This window comes from Anolis sagrei, chromosome 4 (genome assembly GCF_037176765.1).
Source record: "Anolis sagrei isolate rAnoSag1 chromosome 4, rAnoSag1.mat, whole genome shotgun sequence".
In the NCBI taxonomy this organism is placed as follows: Eukaryota; Metazoa; Chordata; class Lepidosauria; order Squamata; family Dactyloidae; genus Anolis; species Anolis sagrei.
The window spans coordinates 120910189-120933762 of NC_090024.1; the positions used below are offsets into that span (position 1 = coordinate 120910189).

Sequence of the window (23574 nt, forward strand, 5' to 3'; positions counted from 1 at the left end):
TGCCTTCTTACATCTCCAGCAAGCCCCATGTCTCTATTTTAGCCAATCACTCTGGAGTTAAGTTCTATAAAACACTTTAAATATGGGTTGTAGGTTTTTTCCAGCTATATGGCCATGTTCTAGAGGCATTCTCTCCTGACCACTCTAACAACCACCATGTCAGACTACACAGAGAAGACATTGAAATCCACAAGCATGTGGACAATTTCAACAGAAAGGAGGAAACCATGAAAATGAACAAAATCTGGCTACCAGTATTAAAAAAACTCTAAAATTAGAACAGCACAACAACAGAGGGAAACAATCAGGGACATCTAATCACTTCTCAACAAAAGATTGCTCCAGGTACTGCCAGGCCATCAAATGCTAATCAAGGTGGTCAGTTGAAACATTCACACCTAGCTCCAGCAGGCAGGAGTTCTTTGTTCCACCCTGGTCATTCCACAGATATATAAACCCATTCTCACATTTTCATTCATATGTCTACCAGGGAGGAAGCCTGCTTGATCCCCATGTATTATTTTGGTTAAGATTTGTTTCAACCCTGTTAGCTAAAATTTCTGCAAATAACTCATGATCATTATTGTCTATAATTTTTACTTGCTCGATGTCCCTGTCTTCTTTAGGTAAAAGAACTATCATAGCTTCTTCTGGCATCTCCCCTTTTTGGAGCACTTGTAGAAAGTGATAATGGGCCTAATTCTTCTTTATATATCTCATAAAACAAAGCAGATAATCCATCTGGGGCTTTATTTAATTTGGCTTTGTCTATAGCTGTGTTCAATTCTTCCCATGTGATTGGTCTATTCAGGTCTGATTTCATACCTTCTGAAAGCCTTGTGACCTTCATATCAGCTAGGTATTAATCAGTTTTTTAGTTTCTATTGGTGTTTTTTTGTAGAGGTTTTTCTATAGTTCATAATTATCTCTCCTTTGTACCTTATCTTGGCTATTAATGTCTTCTTCCTATGATCTTTCACTTGCCACACCAAGAGTTTATTCACATTTTCAAAGAAATTATGCCTATTACACATAATTCTCCTTTTTAATTCATTTGATAAGAATAATTCATATTGCTTCTGCACTTTAGCTAACTCTTGTTGTGCTTTTTTCCTATGCACCTTCGGCTTCTCTATTTTTTTTCTTTCTAATTTTGGTAAGCATCTCTGATTGCATATTGCTTCTTCTTTTACACCAAACAGCATGTTATTGAATTAGTAAACCTCCTACAACTGCTTTTCCTGCATCCCAAACTGTCTATGTCCTCCTTACTATTTTCTTTAATACAATTTTGTATTCCTAACCTGATCTTTTCCTTAACTTTTTGATCTTTCAATATATAACCATTTAGTCTCCAGTGCTTCCTTTCCCAAAGTCCCTTTTTTAATTGTAACAGCATCGGATTATGGTCTACAAACACTCTGGGAAGGAATTCCACCTTCTCTGTTTTGATTAACATTACCTTAGTTGCAAAGATATAATCTATTTTGGACAACAATCCATGTATGAGAATAGTATGAATATTCCCTTCTATCTAGCTTTTGTATCCTCCATATGCCACGTAATTCTCAGTGTTTTAAGTCTCCTAGTAGGGTGCCTGGAAGTCTCCCTTCCTTGGAGTCATTTTTTCTTTTATAATTCCTATATATCTTTGTATCCATTACCCCATTAAAGTCCCCTAATCACAACATTTCTTTCTCCCCTACTTCTGCTAGGATATTGGATAACATTTTATAAAATGTGTTTTGATTTGTGTTAGGTGCATAAATCCCTACTAATAGAATATGTTTCTGTTGAAACCTCATTTTAACAATTAATATCCTATTTCTCTGGTTTTTAGATCCTTATTTATATAGAACAGTACTCCATTAGTTTTCTTAATATTACACACCATGAATAACTGTCCTAACTTATCTTGGACTCATAAATGTTTATCTTTTGCTACAAAGTGGAAATCTTGAATGCAAGTTATACCCACCTGATTTTTATGTACAAAGTGAAAACCCTTTCCCTTTTTATACAAGTATTCACCCCATTCACATTCATAGAGATAATTCTTAACCCATATAATTTCATCTATTAACAGTCTTCTCCCTCTCACCCCCCTCCCCTATCCACAAATGCTTCCCACTTCTTGTTATCATTTATTATATACCCCCAAAATATTAGATAGTCTCAGAACCCAACTGTTCTTCTGCTGCTGCTTCTTCATCTTCATTGTCATCTTCTTTATCATCATCTACACCCTTCTGGAGACTGTTCTTCCCCTTCTGCTTGCTGCCTCTGCGATGCAATGGAAGAATACTAATCCTTCTACATCCTTTTTCTTTGTGGGCGTATCCCCTCTCAATCAGTGTCATCCTTGAAATCCCTATTATATTTTTATAGAAATTGTTCTGCTTTTGGTATGACCAAAATATTGTGTCTTTTAGATTTATAGTAGAACGATAATCCCTGGGGATACTGCAATTGAAAGGTAACTCCTTTCTTCTTCAATTTTTTTTTACTAAAAAGGTGAATTCTTTTCTGTTTCTCAAATTGAATTTGTATGTTAGTCGGAACATATACATTATGTAAGTGTAGTGTAATTATATCTGTGAATATATATATATATATATATAGAGAGAGAGAGAGAGAGAGAGAGATCTGAATAGCACAGGGAAGGGTTAACAGCCCTGTCCTGTTTGTTTTTCTGTATGTGCCTCTGTTCAGAAGATTTCATCTCACCTTCTGTTTCTGTGATAATTAGAAGTTTTTTTAAAAAATGGCTTGTTGTGGAAACAAGGACTGGTGACAAAGCTTCCATTGAGAAACTTTTTCCCCATGATAATTCTTCCAGGTGTGAATTTCTCTCATATCCTGTTCTCTCACCCCCATTTTTAACAATTAGTCATTTGTAAGTTGGATGTTTGTAACTCGTGGACTGCCTGTTTTGATATTTGTTTTGTTTGAATTGCAAAAATATTTGCAACTAGTACAGCTGGAGGCCTTATTTCTCTTATTGTTTTCTTCATTCTCAATATTTCTCTATCACTTTGTATTTTTTCCTGTTTTGATCTATTTCTTGTTTTGATTTTGGTTAGCTTCAGAATGAGAGAACCAAATACCTTATCCTCTGAGATTCACCACTACCAACTGGTTTTCCATCTTTCAGCCACTGTATTACAGGTCTGGGAATTCCACTGGCTTTACAGGAAAGGTGTATGTCTTCCCCATGGAGAACACTGACTTCACTGGGCATTTCAGACCCAACAATATCTGGGGGAACTTTAGGAAAAGAAAGGTGCATTAGCCACATAGTGTGAAAGGCCAGTAGGAGCAGGCAGTCACAGAGTCAACGAAGCCATTCATTGAAATGAAGGAATCATGAGACCTTTTGAATCCAAACCTAATCATTGTCTGAGAGAAGTCTGGGGCTTCTAAAATACATATTTAAGAAAGAGCAGTTAGAGGGGGAGGGAAATGTTCATGGAGCTATCATTTTTACAGTATGGTGCTAAAATTGATCTTCACTTTTTATGTTAGGATAGTTATTATAATGAGCTGTGGAGTTTACAGATTAAAATAAGTGGAAAAGTACTGAGAACATGAAAATGCATTCACATACATACACAAATGTACCTTGGACAGACAGCACATAAAATTTCTGTGCTTTGCCTTCAGCATTTGAAGCAATGCAGGAATAGTTCCCATTATCTGAATATTGGGACCTCACAATTTGCAGCTTGCTGCCTCCTGACAAAATATGCATTTCAAGTGAGGCAGAATTTTCTAAATGAAAAGAAAGGGGAAAATAGCATGTTGATAATATAAGAACTTTTGGATTAATATAGGATATTGATAATATAAGAACTTTTGGTTTAATATAAGTATATTTTAGAAAATGAAATAGGAAAAAGAGAAATGGTTTCACTCTGTGGTCTTAAACTGCTAACCTTCAGCTTATATGGGGTTTAGGAACACAAGATCCCTGCCAATGTGTGGAAACTGCCAATATTTTAAGCCCACCCACCCACCCAAAATATATATCTTACAGACTTGTTCTGAGGCTGCTTCTACTGTATTTCCATTGCCTCCGCTTCCTAGGTTGATGGCACTGCTACAAAAATCTCCTGCAGTGCCATCCTACTTGTCCTCCTCTCTGTTTCCTTTCCCATCCCATGCCTCAATCCCTACCTTTTCCATCTTAGTACCATGAAACTGAGGGCTCATTGCCAGGCTTTTTCTGCCACCTTCTGCAATGGCAGATGTGTCTGACATCTTCCAAAGAAATTCTGGAAGGTGGTTGCAAACTAATAACAGTTTCCCAACATTGTCAGGGCTCCTCTCTGGGCATCCGGACTTTCTTCCATGCCTTTCTGGCCAGTGGCTGATGCTAACCATGGGAAAATCATGACAACACAAGAGGAGGAGGAGGAGGAGGAGGAGGAGGAGGAGGAGGAGGAGGAGGAGGAGGAGGAGAAAGGAGGCTGAAAAGTAGAAGCAGTGGCAGTGGGGAGGCAAGGGGACAATAGAGACAGCTTGGGGAAAATGGCAGAGGAATTGTGGTGCCAAGATGGTAAAAAGAGGTGAACTGGGAGGAAGAGAGACAGAGAGGAAGAAAATTGTAAGAGATTTTTCTGCAGTTTCTAGGAAATATAGATCAGTGTTGGTGGCAGTTATAAACCCATGAATAAATTTGCAAAAGAAAAACCTGTAAAACCCGAGAGCCAACTCTAATTATTTTGTTCTGGTGTGTTTCCAGCCAATGTATTTTCCATTTTCTATATAGAAAGATTGGATAGCCTAATGTACTTTACATTTTCCATATAGAAAGATTGGATAGGCAATTTATCACCAAGAATAATAAATTGTAGAATATGTTACCAAGTGGCTTTCCATTCTTGAACCATGTTATGGCTGGTGGTGGAATTCCAGTAGCATCACATGTAAGTGCCACAGGGTTACTGATGGTTTCATTGATCCACTCTTGTTCAGGGCCTTCAATAGTGGGTGGCACTTATGGATGAGAAAAGCAACAGAATGCATACACAAAATTACAAACAAACAAAAAACCCAACCCCAAACCAAATCAGCAATACTGGAAACTGAGGGACTACGTAGAACAAATGAATGAGTTAGTTTAGGGGTGAATTGACTCCATGGTATCTACACGATGCCCAGGGCCCATTCACCTTCTCCCATATTAAAAAAAGTTACAAACTACTATGGAATGCTGGACCATTCTAACAACTACTATGTCAGTCTACATAGAGAAGCCATTGAAATCCACAAGCATGTGGACAATTTCACCAGAAAGAAAGAAACCATGAAAATGAATAAAATCTGGTTACCAGTATTTTAAAAAGCCTCTAAAATTATAACAGTAAATAAAGAACAAACCTCAAACACAGGGGAACAGGGGAACCCCAGACAATAAACAATCAGAAACATCTAATCACCTCTCAACAAAAGATTCTCCCAGACAGTAACAAGACACATATAAAAACTGTCAGGCCATCAAATGCTAATCAAGGTGGCCAATTTAAACATTCACACCTATCTCCAACAGAGAAGAAAGACTCCCACCCTGGACTTTCCACAAATATATAAACCCAAATTTCCTAGTTTCCAACAGACCTCACAACCTCTGAGGATGCCTGCCACAGATGCAGGTGAAATGTCAGGAAAGAATGCTTCTAAAACATGGCCATACAGCCCGAAAAACCTACAACAACCTACTATGGAATTTCCTTGAAGCTCCAGAATTAGTCCACATTTTGAGCCAGTTTAAACATTTGAGCTGTTTACACTGCCATCCCACTACCCCAGGGTTCAGACAGCCCAGGGACTGAGGATGGTACCTCCTTTGCCCTTTCATTCCAGATTGCCCTTTGCAGTGCCCACCAGACATGAAAATGGTGTTCATTTCACTAGGAGTGATGCTAGCCAGTGAGGTGATTGAGAAAGGGAAGGACAAAAGGAGGGAGTGATTTCTCCATCCACCTGTCTCTTTCATGTGATTGTATCACTCTAGCTATTGTTACTACAGATGTCAAGCAGATACCAGTACCATTTTCATGCCTGGTGGGAAATGCAAAGCCTGGAATGCACTGGGGAAAGGTAATGATGTCAATCTAGTGACACTATCTAGTAGGCCTGGGTAACAACGCAAAAATTTGTTTCTAAAATCGATTTGTATTTGGGGGGGGGGGTGTTTCGATATTTAAAATAATTACAAAATTTTCCTTTTAAAAAGTTCGATATTTACGAAATTTCGTAAATGGTAAAAAATTAACGAATCGATTTCCGAAACAATAACGAATCGATTCGTTAATGGCGGACGCGACCGCGAAATACGCTAAAAAACCTCCAAAAACTTCTGAAGCTTCCCTCTCCCTCTGTTCTTGACTGTTGGTGTGATATTATAACTTTTTTTCACTAATTAAACCATAAAACTGGCCCAGACATGCGGAAATAATAACGAAACGACCTCAGAACAATAACGAAACGAATACAATAACAAAATACGAAGCATTTACAAAACGTGTTTAAAAATTCGTTTTTTTTAATGATTGCTCCAGAATGGTTCGTTATCGTTTTGTAATTGGAAAAATTAACGAATTATTAACGAATTACAAATTAACGAAACAAAACCGCCCAGGCCTACTATCTAGCCACCAGGTCAGTCTAGGGGCATGCAGTGCAGACACCCAGCAGCTCAAGAGGTGGCCATGCAGACCATGGCAAAGGTGATCACGAATACCCCACTTTAGATCAACATTGCTGCTTCTTGCACATGTAGATGTTCAAGATGGGTGGAGACTGCCATCAGAAGCAGCAAAAGAAGTTTAGAAATACCTTCTACAAAGTCAGAGTTCACAATGAATGGGCCTATCTCTAGCTTCGCCCTAATAAGGGAGCTAGCCTGTTGGCCAAGTCACTGCTGGTTTATACAACATATGCTTACCGTGAACATTAAGATGGAAATTCTTGTCATCACGTCCTGCAATATTTATGGCTTTACATACATATTGACCTGTATCAGATACCTGGAAATGCAGGAAGAAAAATAACATACAAGCATTAAGTTTCTAAATAATAGCAATTCCAGCTTTATTGCAACAGGAAGCTGAAATACATGTAACCTTCACTGTATTAGAAGGTTCAATCTAAAATCCTTCAAAATCTACACTGAGCAGCCACAAAGAACTGAACATTAGGCCTGGGTAACAACGGAAAAATTTGTTTCTAAAATCGATTTGTATTTGGGGGGTTTTTTGTTTCGATATTTAAAATAATTACAAAATTTTCCCTTAAAAAAGTTCGATATTTACGAAATTTCGTAAATGTGAAAAAAATTACAAAACATTAACGAATCGATTTCCGAAACAATAACGAATCGATTCGTTAATGGCGGACGCGACCGCGAAATACGCTAAAAAACCTCCAAAAACTTCTGAAGCTTCCCTCTCCCTCTGTTGTTGACTGTTGGTGTGATATTATAATTTTTTTCACTAATTAAACAAAAAACTTGCCCCAGACATGCGGAAATAATAACGAAACGACCTCAGAACAATAACGAAACAAATACAATACCGAAATACGAAGCATTTACAAAACGTGTTTAAAAATTCATTTTTTTTAAAATTGCTCCAGAATGGTTCGTTATCGTTTTGTAATTGAAAAAATTAACGAATTATTAACGAATTACGAATTAACGAAACGAAACCGCCCAGCCCTACTGAACATGTTTTCTTCTACCCTGTTTTTCTTCTTAAATGTCTAGGCAATCCATTTATTAGAATCAAGTGGCTGGAAAGCAAACTGGAAATAAATATAAGTTATTTGCAGTTTTCCAGCTAATTTAGTGATTAGCAAACACAGCATTTTTTGTCGCATCAGGAGCGACTGTAAGTTGCTTCTGGTGTGAGAGAATTGGCTGTCTGCAAGGAAGTTGCCCAGGGGACGCCCAGATGTTTTGATGTTTTTATCATCCTTGTGGGGGGCTTCTCTCATGTCTCCACATGAGGAGCTGGAGCTGACAGAGGAAGCCCAGCCTCGCTCTCCCCAGATTTGAACCTGCAACCTTCAGTCCTGCCGGCACAGGGATTTAACCCACTGTGCCACTGAGGGCTCCTAACACAGCAATTGATTCAGTATGTCATGCAGACAGTCAGCAGAGTTGGAAAAGGATGTCAACAAAGGCACGGACTAAAGTGATTCCTCAGAGTGATTTTATGAAACAGACTAGTTGTACCCGCCACGCGTTGCTGTGGCCAACCTTCCATCCTTCTTTCTCTCCTTCCTTCCCTCTTTCCTTCCTTTCCTCTTTTTCTTTCCCTATTTCTCTTCTTTCCTCCATCCCTACCTGTTTCTTTCCTCCCTTTCTTTGCTCTTTGGTTACATCCTTCCCCTTCCTTCCTTCCTTCCTTCCTTCCTTCCTTCCTTCTTTCCCTATCTTTCATTCCTTCTCTCCTTCCTTCCCTCTCTTTTTCCTTTCACTTTTTTATTTTCTTCTCTCCTTCCTTGCTTCTCTAACTTACTTTCTTTACTTCTTTCCCTCCCTCCTTCTCTCCTTCCTTCCCTCTCTTTTTCCTTTCACTTTTTTATTTTCTTCTCTCCTTCCTTGCTTCTCTAACTTACTTTCTTTACTTCTTTCCCTCCCTCCTTCTCTCCTTCCTTCCTTCCTTCCCCCTTTCCCTCCTTCATTCCTTCCCTCTTTCCCCCAATCTCTCGTTACTTCTTGACTGTCCCTTCCATTTAATATTGTATTTATATCTTACACAGAAAGAAGGAAAGGAAGAAGGAAGGAAGGAGGGACAGGAAGGAAGGAAAAAGGAAGGGAAGGAGGGAAAGAAGGGGAGGAAGGAAAAGAAAGAAGGAGGGACAGGAAGGAAGGAAGGAAGGAAGGAAGGAAGGAAGGAAGGAAGGAAGAAGGAAGGAGGAGGATGAAGAAAGGAGGGAGGGAAGGAAATGAAGGGGAAGGAAATGAAGAAAGGGAAAGAAGGAGGAAAGGGAGGGAGGGAAGGAAGGGAAGGAAGGGAAGGAAGGGAAGGAAGGAAAGGAAGAAGGAAGGAGGGACAGGAAGGAAGGGAAGGAGGGAAAGAAGGAAAGGAAGAAAAGGAAAGAAAGGGAGAAAGGAAGGAAAGGGAGGAAAGAAGGGAAGGGTGTGAGGGAGAGAAGGAAGGTCCTTCACTCAAGCACCGTAAACCTTTCTCACCTCCTCCTCCTCCTCCTCCTCCTCCTCCTCCTCCCCTTCTTTGCCTGGGGGCTCCGCTGCTGCTGCTGCCACTCATCCGCCCCATTCGTCTTCCAATAGGGAAAGGAGGAGGAGGAAACCGCCCTACTGACATAGCAGGGAAAGAGAAGGGGCTCCATGCAGCAAGCCTCCACCTCCACTCTCATTTGTGTGTGTGTGTGTGTGTGGCCGTGCACGCATGCCTGGCTTTAACGGCCGGCTGTTTCCCCGTGAGGAGGAGGAGGGGATGTGGCCATGGGTCTCTTTGTGGACATGCAGTTTCTCCTATGTGGACATGCAATTTAGAAGTCCTTTCTGCTTTTTTTTTTCCAGTGAAGGACATACATTGGGTTGTTAGGAGTATCGTGTCCAAATTTGGTGTCAATTGCCCCAGTGGTTTTTGACTTCTGTTAATCCCACAAACGAACATTACATTTTTATTTATATAGATTTATCTTCACTGATGCAACAATTGGAAAAAGACTAATAATTGAAGCAGTTAAAAGGTTTTTTTATATAAACTAAATTACATTAAGAAGCTTTCAAGTTGGCTGGTTATTTCTTTTTAAGTGTTTGCCATTTTATGTTTTTTTTCCTGAAATTTAGGGGCAATTTTACATCTTTAAGTCTATTTTTGTGTTTGACATATGACATCTTGGGTTATGAGTGGCAAATAGGCTAGACAGGTTGTGTATCCCTTAACCAGAAATCAGAAATGCTCCAAAATCCAAAACTGCTTACATGGGTAGCTGAGATAATGACAACGTTGCTTTCTGATGGCTCAATGTACAAAAACTTTGTTTCATGCACAAAATTATTTAAAATGTTGCATATAAAATTACCTTCATGCTATGTGTATAAGGTAGAAATGAAAGATAAATGAATTTCGTATTTAGACTTGGGTCCCATCTCCATGATACCTCATTTTTTATATATGCAAATATTCCAAAATCCAAAACACTTCTGGTCCCAAGCATTTCAGATAAGGGATACTCAGCCTGTATATATAAACTGTAATAAAAGAATAGAATACATCTGTATACCTCAGCAGCCTTGATATGAAGCATTTGTCCATCTGCTATGATCCCCACATTAGACGAAACAGTGATCATATGCCCATTTTTATACCAGGTGATGACAGGAGGTGGAACAGCATTGGATTCACACTCTAAGGTCACTGGCATTCCAATTCTGACATTCACTACTGCAAGAGCTGTACCACCATGGTCCTTAATACTAGGGGGAACTTTTGGGGTAGAGGGAACATAATAAAAAATAGGGTTTTTTAATGACAGTAGGAGACAAAGCTACATTAAGAATGATTACTTAGTAATATTGCAAAATTTTAAGAGTTGTCTTATTTATAGTTATAGAAACATACCATAAACAGTCAGGAAACTCCTTCTCCTGCTTTCACCCGCACTGTTTCTAGCTATGCAAACATATTCTCCAGCATCGGACAGGCGTGCCCTAGGAATCTGTAGAGTGCGACCACCTGAAATGGTATAAAGATGATAAAATAGTTGAAACTGATCATTACATCACTGTTGCATTAATAAAGAATAGAAGGAGTAGAGACAGGTAATAAGTTTGAAAGAAATATGGTGGTGGCATCACAGTTTTACCTCTGGGCTCAGATTTTTTGCAGTGCTTAACTCAAATGAAAAACCTTTTTTCTATTTTCATCAAAAGCTGCAAATTTGTCATTATGATAAACACATTTTTTCAGAACATCTATATTATCTAAAATGATTATTGATCTTCACATATTGATAATTTCATGGCTATTATATCTGAATTAATAAACAAAAATATGAATGGGAGATTTGCTGTGCTCACAGGCATTGTGCATCTTGCTTCACATGGCACAGCAAATGAACAAGAAAGCCTTCAGTGAACCATAATTTCCCATTTTCTCCAAACCAGGATGTTATGATTAACAACTTTAGAATAAAATAGGCTAATAAACAAACTTCAAACTATGATTCACTATCTTGGCTTGTTGTAAAAATGCTAACCATAGTTTGCTTGTGCAGACTAAATAAGAAACTATTACTAATGGAGGTCTGTATCTGGAGCAGATCCACTGAATCAATGAGAATTATGTCAAGACATTCAGTCACGTATTCAACAGATCTACTGACAAAATGTTGGAGGTAAGTCCAAAGATGCCTTGCTTGTTTTCTAATCATATGAAAGAAGAAGAAAATAAAATATTTGATTTCTTTTGGCTTTTAAAATCATGTTTGTTCAAACATTTCATTAACACGAATTGATCTTGTTTATGTTCACCGAGTTAAAACATTCTTCTTTGCCCCTTTCCCTTGATATCTTCAAACAAGAAGTCATGAATACAGTGGAATGTAAGTATTCAGCTATTTCATGTTCACATACAAACAAACCAGAGTTTTGTATAAATGTGTTTTGATGTAGGAGAAATGCATGATTTTTCTGTTTACTATTTGTGTGTATGTTCATGTCTCATGCTTTCATTCTGCCTAAAAATTATTGTGTGTGTGTGTGTGTGTGTGTGTGTGTGTAAAAAAGCCCCAATTTTCTCACAAAAATCATTTTCTGGATTCCCCCCCCCCCTTGATTACATAAAAAGAACATTTTGAGCTTTACTCAACTTAGAGGGATATAACCTAAGATTTGGCTGGCATGAGTATTTATGGTATGGAAAATATAGAATTAATAAAGATTCCACAGATGATTTGGAAAAGATATAAGGCGGGGAAAAGATATAAGGCAACACCCCCCCCCCCCCATTATGGGTATACCTTCAGGAAGAAATGGGAAATCCAATTTTAACAAAGAAAGGAGAATCTATAACTTAATTTTTAAAAAGAGCACTGGAAACTAAAAGGAAGAGAACAGTTAGGGATAAATGACTGGTTTTGCTAACACCAATTATATGATATATTTTTTAAAAATAATAAAATAGGATTCACTAAAAGAAAATTAGAATTGGAGAATATTTTAGAGAAGAGAAATAAAGGATTACTTTCCAGATTCTAAAGGTACCGTTTATTCCGGCATATAAAACGACTGGGCATATAAAAGGACCCCCAACTTTTCCAGTTAAAATATTGAGTTTTGGCTATATTTGCCATATAAAACTACATCTTTTCCAACGCACACCAAATAAAATTTTTAAAAGCATCAGATTTGATTTCAATATGGTAATTTTCCTATTACTGTACCTCCTTCTCTGCTTCTCAAATCTCGCACCTGCGCACCTGCACTGCTTCACTGCAGTCTTCAGGAGCGAGATCTGAGAGGCAGAGGAGGAGGTATGGTAATAGGATACAAGAGCGGGCCAGACAGGTAAAAGAGGTGTTTTTTTTCTGGGCCCAGAGTCACTCTATCTCTTTTTTCCATACCCCAGGCGCCCCGGATGCCTGCAGCTTGCAATGCCCTTCAGTTACACCTTCCCGGTGAGGCACCCCTTCACCTCACCATCGGGACCGCATTAAGTCCACGAATCCTGATGAATGGATTTTCTTCTACCGTACTTGTACAGCGTCACCCTTAATACTTTCATACAGTTGCTGCATATGACAGGGACACGGCCATTGCCATTTTTGAGCTCCCCACACTATATGTGGCAACCACAGATTCTCCAATCCGATTGGAAGTTTCAGCACCAGCTCTATAAGACGACCCCCTCGTATAAGACTACTCCAGCGTATAAGACTACTCCCGTGTATAAGACTACTCCTGCATATAAGACTACACTCGCATATAAGACAACCCCGCGTATAAGACGACCCCTGACTTTTGAGAAGATTTTCTTGGGTTAAAAAATCTTATACACCAGAATATACGATACATATTAGATTACAACCTAGAAGATAATCATGTAGAAACAGTAATGATCTTGTGGGTCAAAGATTTTGGGGAAAATATCAAGTTAAATAATTAGAAATACTTATGGGAAGTAGGATTTAAATTCTCAATAGCAGGATCTATTAGAGAGAACATGTATAAAATGTTTTATAGAAGCTATGTAACACATGAGATAACAACTAAAATAGATACATCTCACTTGGGGGATTGTTGGAGTTTTAAAGTACAGAAAGGTATCTTTTTCATGCCTGGTGGACTTGTAACGTGGTACATTTGGGGGGGGGGGAGTAATTAAAGAAACAAATAATATAATTGCTAAAAAGGTTAGGAAAATCCAGAGATGTGCCTCTTTGGGCTATTTGGTGAAAAAAAATCAGTGAAGGGGTTGTAGAAATCTGTCAATACAGTTTTGTTGCAGCAGGAATAATAATAACAAACTCCTGGAAAGGAGAAAAAGAGCTGTTGCTAAAAGAAATAGAGAGAAAAATTATTAGAATATATCCAAATGGCCAAGCTATCCAATGACATATGGGAAAGAAGCAATCAAGACTCTGTTAAGAAATGGAGCTTTGCATTTAGATATCTAGAAAGGAAGACAAAAACTGATTACGAAGCAGTCACAAGAGGAATTTATTAGTGTAGGATAAGGGTAGGGTTTTTTTGAGATATTAGTTTCATACTGGGTGGTGCCAGAAGTCATGGGTGGTGGTTTACAGGTGGGGAGAGGGGGTGGGAGGTTTGGGGGAATGGTATACCTGTATTATGTGTATTTTATTATCTTTAGATCTTTTCTTTCTCATATTCTGTATACCATTAATTCACTTAATACAAACATTTAATAATAAAAAAGAATACATAAATCTATATTTTCCCATGCTTTCATAGAATCATAGAATCATAGAGTTGGAAGAGACCTCATGACCATCCAGTCCAACCCCCTGCCAAGAAGCAGGAAAATCTTTGAGTGCCCTTTTTATTTAAACCGCTTCCTCAATATTGTTTAGCTCACTTTTGCTTTTAATTGCCCATTTTAAGCATGGGTAGGAATTGTTACATGATTCTTACATATAACTTTTGGGAGCATCAAATACAAACTGTTCCAAAACTGCTGCGAATAGAAAGCACTAACAAAAGAATAATTCACCCTTTTATTTTGTTAAAAGATAACAATAAAGTGCTGTAAGCTACTCAGTTGGCTGTTCCAGCTTGAGCCAGTTTCTTGAAAACATTTGAAAATATTATAATTTTAAGACTATTTCATGCCAAATGTATTTTTGGTGAGATATGCATAACAAACATATATTTTAATAGATGAATAGAAATACAGAAAGCATACTTTTGGCATAAAACTATTTTTATTATCAGCACTGATAAGATAATGGGAAAAGAAGAAGAATGTCGCTGTGGAAAAACAGCAGAGTTTGCTTACCAGGTACAATAAGAGCATTTGTATTCAAGCTAAGCGGTTTTTCATTCTTGAGCCAACTGAGATCAGGAGGCGGAAAGCCAGTAACCTCACAAGTGAAGGAGATGAAGTTATTCACCACAACAGTCAGATTCTCGGGATTAATGCCAACAATACTCGGAGGAACTGTCAAAAGATGCACAAGCTGAAATTTTACACTTTGCCTCTAGAAACACAGTAAATTTAATCATGCAATGTCGAGTATATTTACCCCACTATAAAACTGGATCTCATTGTGTAGTGAAAGACATTAGGCCTGGGTAACAACGGAAAAATTTGTTTCTAAAATCAATTCGTTTTTTGGGGTTTTTTGCGTTTCGATATTTAAAAGAATTTCGATTTTTTTTAAAAAAAAAAGTTCGATATTTACGAAATTTCGCAAATGGTAAAAAAATTACAAAACAATAACGAAACAATAACGAAACAATAACGAATCGATTCGTTAATGGCGGACGCGACCGCGCAATACGCTAAAAAACCTCCAAATTGGACAGGGGGAACTTCTGAAGCTTCCCTCTCCCTCTGTTGTTGACTGTTGGTGTGATATTATATATTTTTTCACTAATTAAACAAAAAACAACTATAAAACTTGCCCCAGATATGCGGAAATAATAACGAAATGACCTCAAACCAATAACGAAACGAATACATAACGAAATACGAAGAATTTACGAAACGAATTGAAAAATTCGTTTCATTTTTAAGTTGCTCCAGAATGGTTCGTTATCGCTTCGCTAACAAAAAATAATGAATTTTTAACGAATTACGAATTAACGAAACAAAACCGCCCAGCCCTAAAAGACATCCCTGAGCAGTCTTAGAACTTTGTAGTCTTTTTGTATTTTGCAAAAACGCTAAACATTTTATGTCTGGCAGAATTTTTTCATTCTAATTAAGGCATTTCTAAATTGCACAGAATGGATTGCAGATACTTTCAAATACATATTAATATTTTATTGTAATATTGTAAACATCCAGTGAAAAGTGTAAATATAGTGTATTATAGCCTATGTCATTTCATATTTCTGTAATACTTTATTTAAAAACTAGGCATGTATGATCAATAAATACAATGTTTCAAAAATTACTCCTAAATTAGGTGGTGCTGGCATTTTGTTTCTAAAGTGTTTCTAAAATATAGTTAGTGAAAATTTCACTACTATAACAAGAGTAATGAAATTTTGTTACTTTTTCATATTTTGTATAATTACTATAATTGGGTAAATTTTGGGGGCTCCTTTCTCCCTCACTTTTAAAGCTATTGGGATGAAACTTGCTTCAATGGTAGAAAACATTTACCACTCTTAGCTCATCATGTTTCAAAACATTTCACTTATCCATAGATTTTTGGGGAATTTTCAAAGTTTTTATAAGCAACATTTAAAAAAACACAAGAGCTATCTCCTTGAATTTTCTATACAATGACAGGAGATAACAGGGGATGATTCCCCCAACATTCAGAAATATTCATACATCTACTGATTTTAGGGATTAAAAAAAGTTTTGACAAGAACATTTTTAAAGCCACAACAACTATCTCATTGAATGTCTCGTATTAACCAATAGAAACCAATATTCACCAATTCTATATTTTCATAGAATCCTAGAGTTGGAGGGGATCTCCAAGGGTCATCTAGTCCAACCCCCTTCTTCCAGGCAACGGACAGATGGCCATCTAGCCTCTAAATTAATCAATATGCTTCCACTATTGGGTTGTAAGGGACCCCCAAGGGACATCCATTTAGGGATATCAGTCACTCCTCCTCTTTGGAGGTTCATTGTAACTCTGGTTGGCTCTTGCTATGGAAAGAAAATAGCTCTCTCCTATCCTGATTCTGTGATTTCTTTCCCAGCTAACTCTGCTTTCTCCTTGCTGCTTCCCTCTCCTAATGACAAAAGGCCATTAATTTAAAGAGGAAATGCAGCTTTTTGGGCTTTGCTTCCTTGTTTTGAAAATAAAACTGACTTCATGAGGCTTCTGAGATTTACAAAAAAAAAAGTATTAGGTAAGTTTTGATTCTTATGTTTTTGGCACAGGCTATGCACATGTGTTGGATATTACCTCATAAGTACAAATTTAACAGATTTGATCGACTTACAAAAAAATTGTCCATGCCTATTAAAAACCAAATCTCAGCCCATTTTATATTATAGGACTAAAACCTGTGATAAGGATACATTGAAAAGTTGCACAGTGTAACTATAAAACAATTCAATTGGTTTGCCCATGAGTAATATAAATAAATGGGTTGTTTGTCAGTTTTTTCGGGCTGTATGGCCATGGTCTAGAGGCATTCTCTCCTGACGTTTCGCTTGCATCTCATTCTTTCTTTATTGAAATTTTATTTTTGATTTCTTGTCCAGAAAGTAGGTTTCAGTTTATTAGATCAGTCAATCTTAGAAGAAACTTGTCTCATTAACATAGGAGGATTTGCCTCTTCTTCAATGGCATCTACTTTGACACAGGCAAACAAAGAAAGTGTGTTGCTTTCTATTGATCCGTTCAATTAGATCCAATATTAGACATATTTAGAATAGATCCCTGAAATAAATTAAATGCCTCATTTTCCAACTAACTGGCCAAAGTACCATTGACTACTAAAAAAAATAAACAAATGGGTCTTAGAGCACATCAAGTCCGAACTCCCAGTAGCAGCCAAGATGACTAAACCAAGCTTGTCATTAGGCCTGGGTAACAACGGAAAAATTTGTTTCTAAAATCGATTTGTATTTGGGGTTTTTTTTTGTTTCGATATTTAAAATAATTACAAAATTTTCCTTTTAAAAAGTTCGATATTTACAAAATTTCGTAAATGGTAAAAAATTAACGAATCAATTTCCGAAACAATAACGAATCGATTCGTTAATGGCGGACGCGACCGCGAAATACGCTAAAAAACCTCCAAAACCTTCTGAAGCTTCCCTCTCCCTCTGTTGTTGACTGTTGGTGTGATATTATATATTTTTTTCACTAATTAAACCATAAAACTGGCCCAGACATGCGGAAATAATAACGAAACGACCTCAAAACAATAACGAAACGAATACAATATTGAAATACGAAGCATTTACAAATGTTTTTGAAAATTCATTTTTTTAATAATTGCTCCAGAATGGTTCGTTATCGTTTTGTAAATGAAAAAATTAACGAATTATTAACGAATTACGAATTAACGAAACGAAACCGCCCAGCCCTACTTGTCATGCATAATGGTTAAGCATTAATCTCCCTCCTAAGAGAACACATTATCTCCCTTGGGAAAATTACAGTGGCTGAGTTACAAAATCTGTTTCTACCTGAGGTTACTCTCAACCTTCTTCTTTTGAGACAATGTGATGTATAGGACAAGGGGATAATGCTTGCTAAAATAGAAGCCAATAGGAAAAGGGAGAGACTACAATACAAGTGAATTGATTGAACAAGGAAGTCATGGTTCTTAATTTGCAAGACTGGAGCAGGACAACTGATAATCATGGCTCTTGGAGGTTTCACATGTATAGGGTCACCATATGTGTAGTTGACTTGATGGTAAGTAACCAACAGCAACATGTTAGAACAGAGTCACTGAACTGTTAGGAATTTGATAGGCCAGCATTGATGTCATTTCCACCTATCAAAGAGATCTGCTCTGATTGAGCCTAACAGCTGGATTTAATTATTATTTAATTATTGGTGTAAACTTTTCAAATTTGCACAAGAATAAAGATATTGGCCTTAATTCAGTCTTTAATCCAAATTAGTCATTTGTTGAAGCAATGTCTTCATGACAATTGATCCATCTTTAAGTATGTTTAACTTTTTCTGTTTTTAACATTTGTTTTCATGAACACTCAAGCAAATGCAGTAATAAGGTTGTTTTTGGTTTTTTTGCATTAAACTGTTCCTTATCAAAAAGTAATCATAATAATAATGCACAGTGGTGGTGGTGACAGCAACTTGGTACAATGGAATGGTGGGAAAACCTCTGCATGGTGGGAAGGATGACATCCCTGAGATTGAACTGAAAGCAAGCCAAAGAAGAGAGAAACAATACCAGATGTCTTTCAGTCCACCGCACATGCATGAAAGTAGACAAATGATCTTGGACTTTTCAGTCATTATGGAAACAACTCCAGATGTATTTCAGTGCACCATGCTGCATATGCATGAAATCAGTTGCCCAGATTTGGACGTTTTATGGCTAAAACACCAAAAGTGTCTTACATAGGCCTGGGCGGTTTCGTTTCGTTAATTCGTAATTCGTTAATAATTCGTTAATTTTTTCAATTACAAAACGATAATGAACCATTCTGGAGCAATTATTTAAAAAAACGAATTTTTAAATATGTTTTGTAAATGCTTCGTATTTCGTTATTGTGTTCGTTTCGTTATTGTTTTGAGGTCGTTTCGTTATTATTTCCGCATGTCTGGGCCAGTTTTATGGTTTAATTAGTGAAAAAAAAATTATAATATCACACCAACAGTCAACAACAGAGGGAGAGGGAAGCTTCAGAAGGTTTTGGAGGTTTTTTAGCATATTTCGCGGTCGCGTCCGCCATTAACGAATCGATTCGTTATTGTTTCGGAAATCGATTCGTTAATTTTTTACCATTTATGAAATTTCGTAAATATCGAACTTTTTTAAGGGAAAATTTTGTAATTATTTTAAATATCGAAACAAAAAAACCCCCCAAATACAAATCGATTTTAGAAACAATTTTTTCCGTTGTTACCCAGGCCTAGTCTTACAGGCTCCAGCAAGGCCAAGCGGACTCTGTAGGAGAAAAATACGACCCATATGCAAGAGGAAGGAAAGGTGAACCTCGCCAGCCTCTCTGCTAGATAAGCCGAGCAGAAGAAAAGCTGCATGGACAAAGTGGGAGAGAATGTTGGGTGAATCCCTGGATGACCAGCATTGGCTAGGATTTGGGGAGCCTGGTCAGAGAACTAGAGAACATGACCCTGGAAATGGATGAGGGGCTCTCAGGTATGTTTTCAGAAGTGCTGGACCTTTCTGAAGATGTCAGCAAAGAAGCCTCACTCCAGTTCCAGAAGGTCTCTGAGGATGTGATGGGACTGTACACTGCCAAGTAGTTCCTTTTTCAGCTAGGCTTTCCCATCAGCCATGGCTTGTACTTTCTTAATCTTTTAGTAAATTAATTTTGGAATTTAATTATAACATTTTTGCATCTTCTAAAAAAAGTAATAATAATAGATTGACAATCTTACCATGGACATGAAGATTAAAATATTTCTTGGCACTTCCTGCCATATTCTCCACAACACAGGCATATCTGCCTGTATCTGTTATTTGTGAACTAAGGATCTAAAGAGAAATATATATATATGAGAATGAGATATCTATTCTAAATGAATAATATTTGCAATGTGAATTGGAGGTAGATAGTAAGTACGCATATGTACTAATCCCAATTAAATGTTCTAACACAAGTATTTATCCATATAAACAATTATTCTGCTGTACTATTTCTCTCACATTTTACACCCCTCAAAAAAAAAACTTCAGAAAAACTGCCACAGGGATCTATAAAATTATTCATTGGCCATTAGTTGACCATTCTACAATCCACCTAGGGCCCTAAGATCATCTGAGGAGACCCTGCTCATTGTCCCCCCATTGTCACAAGGGACAGGGCCTTTTCTGTGGTGGCCCCCTGGTTATGGAACTCCCTCCCGAGTGAAATTAGATCTGCTGCATCCCTCTTGACCTTCCAAAAACAAGTAAAATCCTGGCTATGGGATCAGGCCTTTAGAGAACAGGCTGACCTACTGACGTGTTGACTTATTTAGAACTGATGGACTGCCCTTGGATAATGATTTAAATCGGTGACCACTGACTATTTGTTGTCTGTTTTTATATTGTTTATACGGTTTTATACTGTTTATACTGTTTTATATTATTTTTACTATTACAATGCTGTTAATTGTATATTTATGTTCTGATGTGGGTGCCATGGGGTGCCACTTTGTTAGCCCTCCTGAGGTTGAGAAAGGGCGGGATATAAAAGCCCCAAATAAATAAATAAATAAATCCTTAATTTTATTCATTATGTTACCTGAAGCGTTCTTCCACTTGCTATGAACTTATGTTGAGAATCTTCAGTTAAGAGCTGGCCATCTTTCTGCCAGGTTATGCTCGGAGTAGGATTGCCATTTGCCATACATTCCAATACAGCCATCTTGTTCAAGAGAACAGTCACCTCTTCAGGCATGTCACCATTAGGTCCCTTAATGGATGGTGGCACTAGAGAAAACACACATGTCAAGGGACAAGAATCTGAGGAATCCGAGAAGTGCAAAACATAACAAAAAAGGCCAAAGCTGCAATCTGGCAACAAGCATTTTGCAGATGTTTAAGCTCAGTTTTTAGTTAGTTTGTTTTTGTTGCTGTTCAAAAATACATTTAAAAAAGAGAAGAGGCAAAGTGCTTGGTGTCTCCAACTCAGCTTTTAGTAAACCTAGTAGAGCAGTGGTTCTCAACCTTCCTAATGCCGTGACCCCTTAATACAGTCCCTCATGTTGTGGCGACCCCCAACCATAATATTGTTTTCATTGCTACTTCATAACAGTCATTTTACTACTGTTATAAATCATAATGTAAATATCTGATATGCAGGATGCATTTTCATTCACTGGACCAAGCACCCAATACACCCAAATGTGAATGCTAGTGGGGTTGGGCGAGGATTGATTTTGTAATTTGGGAGTTGTAGTTGCTGGGATTTATGGTTCACTTATAATCGAAGAGCATTCTGAACTCCATCAGTGATGGATTTGAACCAAACTTGGCTCCCCTGACAAATGGAAAACACTGGAAGGGTTTGATGGGCATTGACCTTGAGTTTGGGAGTTGTAGTTCACCTATATCCAGAGAGCACTGTGGACTCATGTAATGGTAGATCTGGACCAAACTTGGCACGAATACTCAATATGCCCAAAATGTGAACACTGGTGGAGTCCGGGGAAAATAGATCTTGACATTTGGGAGTTGTAGTTGCTGGGATTTACAGTTCATTACAATCAAATAACATTCTGAACTCCACCAACGATAGAATTGGCTCAAACTTCCCACATGGAATCCCCATGACCATCAGAAAATACTGTGTTTTCTTATGGTCTTTGGCGACCCCTCTGACACCCCCTCGCGACCCCCTCAGGGGTCCCAACCCCCAGGTTGAGAAACACTGTAGTAGAGCCTACCAGCAAGTATACTGTCAACCCTTTACCACACTGCACTTGTATATGTCAATCCAACCTCATAACAAGTTGCTAAAATTATGTGGACAAAAGAGGGTGACACAGACATTAGAATTGTGGCTTTCAGATGCATATTGCCACTAAGCAGCTAAAATGTAACACCTTGTCCATATCATGTTAGATCTGAAGCCTAGCTTAAATGGATGGAAAGTGAAATCTATGAATGTGAAACATATTAATGATCCAAGACGTTGTGCCTTAAAGCCATTAATTGAATAGGATAGAGAATTATAGAACTGAATATAATTATATACAGGGGCTGTTCTGTTTTATGTTCATGTTTTATATTAGTTATAATTTTTGATAGATTACATATTATTTAAGTTATAGTTATTATGTTTAAGTTGTTATGCATTTTATGTGGGGTTATTCTGGGTTGTTATATTTGTACTTATTGTCATTGAGGTATTGAAGGTTTGCCTTTTTGTTTGCTGAAATCTACCCTAAGTCCCGCAGGGAAGATAGGGCAGAATATAAATAAAGTTTTATGATGATGATGATGATGATTATTATTATTATTATTAGGCCTGGGTAACAACGGAAAAATTTGTTTCTAAAATCGATTTGTATTTGGGTTTTTTTTTTGTTTCGATATTTAAAATAATTGCAAAATTTTCCTTTTAAAAAGTTCGATATTTACGAAATTTTGTAAATGGTAAAAAATTAACGAATCGATTTCCGAAACAATAACGAATCGATTCGTTAATGGCGGACGCGACCGCAAAATACGCTAAAAAACCTCCAAAACCTTCTGAAGCTTCCCTCTCCCTCTGTTGTTGACTGTTGGTGTGATATTATAATTTTTTTTCACTAATTAAACCATAAAACTGGCCCAGACATGCGGAAATAATAACGAAACGACCTCAAAATAATAACGAAACGAATACAATATCGAAATACGAAGCATTTACAAAACGTTTTTGAAAATTCGTTTTTTTAAATAATTGCTCCAGAATGGTTCGTTATCGTTTTGTAATTGAAAAAATTAATGAATTATTAACGAATTACGAATTAACGAAATGAAACCGCCCAGCCCTAATTATTATTACAACACAGAGTTAGTTTTCACCCATCAATCAATAATTGTTCTCTTCCCCTTTTAATATATTATTGTGACCCAAATAACCACAGTCAAGTTCTAAACTGGCTGTTCAATGACTGAATAATCATTTAAAATTAGATTATAACCCAGGGAGATTCTACACAGATACTATAATGCAATTTGAAACCAGCTCGAGGGTGGGCAGTCCACAAAATGTAAAGCTGTTGCGCAGAGACAGAAATAATGTATTAAAGAAACTCGCCAGAAAACCCAGATAATGCACTGCAGCCAATTAGAGTATTTCACATGCAGAGCGTGAAAATGCGTTGATTTCGAATGGACATGAATATGTGTATCAGTGCATCTCAGCAGATTGGTTAAGTTCTGATCTGCATTCAGCAGATACTGTATCCACCCCCCCCACACACACACACACACCCAGCCTCAAAAGCAGTTCCTGGAGTGTTTGGGTAAGGCACTCCACAGTGAAACCAGATTGCCTTATTGTAGTCTGTGTAGAACTGCACCCAGTGTTTCTCAATCTCTGGCCTTCCAGGTACTTGGGGTTCAGCTCCAAGATTTCCTGGCCATTGGTCAAGGCAGCTGACCAATCAATTAGATTCTGATGTTCTAGGCTTTACTGACCACTGCCATTTTTGTGAAGGTCCGATTAGAATACGCAGGCCTCTTTTTGGTGAGATATTTTAATTCCACCAAACAATTGGCTTCTTTTTAAATTA

At 37.5% G+C, this 23574-nt stretch overlaps 1 protein-coding gene across 2 annotated transcripts in view; it reads right to left on the reverse strand.

Annotated features, from left to right (window-relative positions):
- HMCN1 (hemicentin 1) overlaps positions 1-23574 on the reverse strand; it is a 379978-nt gene that overhangs the window by 103366 nt on the left and 253038 nt on the right. For both annotated transcript variants that reach the window (XM_067467610.1, XM_060774510.2), the window contains exons 56-64: positions 20592-20779; positions 19744-19840; positions 14499-14660; positions 10602-10715; positions 10264-10466; positions 6950-7031; positions 4867-4998; positions 3622-3771; positions 3108-3267 (exon numbers count right to left, since the gene is read on the reverse strand). In XM_067467610.1, coding sequence (XP_067323711.1) covers positions 3108-3267; positions 3622-3771; positions 4867-4998; positions 6950-7031; positions 10264-10466; positions 10602-10715; positions 14499-14660; positions 19744-19840; positions 20592-20779 — 1288 coding nt within the window. The remainder of the gene's footprint in view (positions 1-3107; positions 3268-3621; positions 3772-4866; positions 4999-6949; positions 7032-10263; positions 10467-10601; positions 10716-14498; positions 14661-19743; positions 19841-20591; positions 20780-23574) is intronic.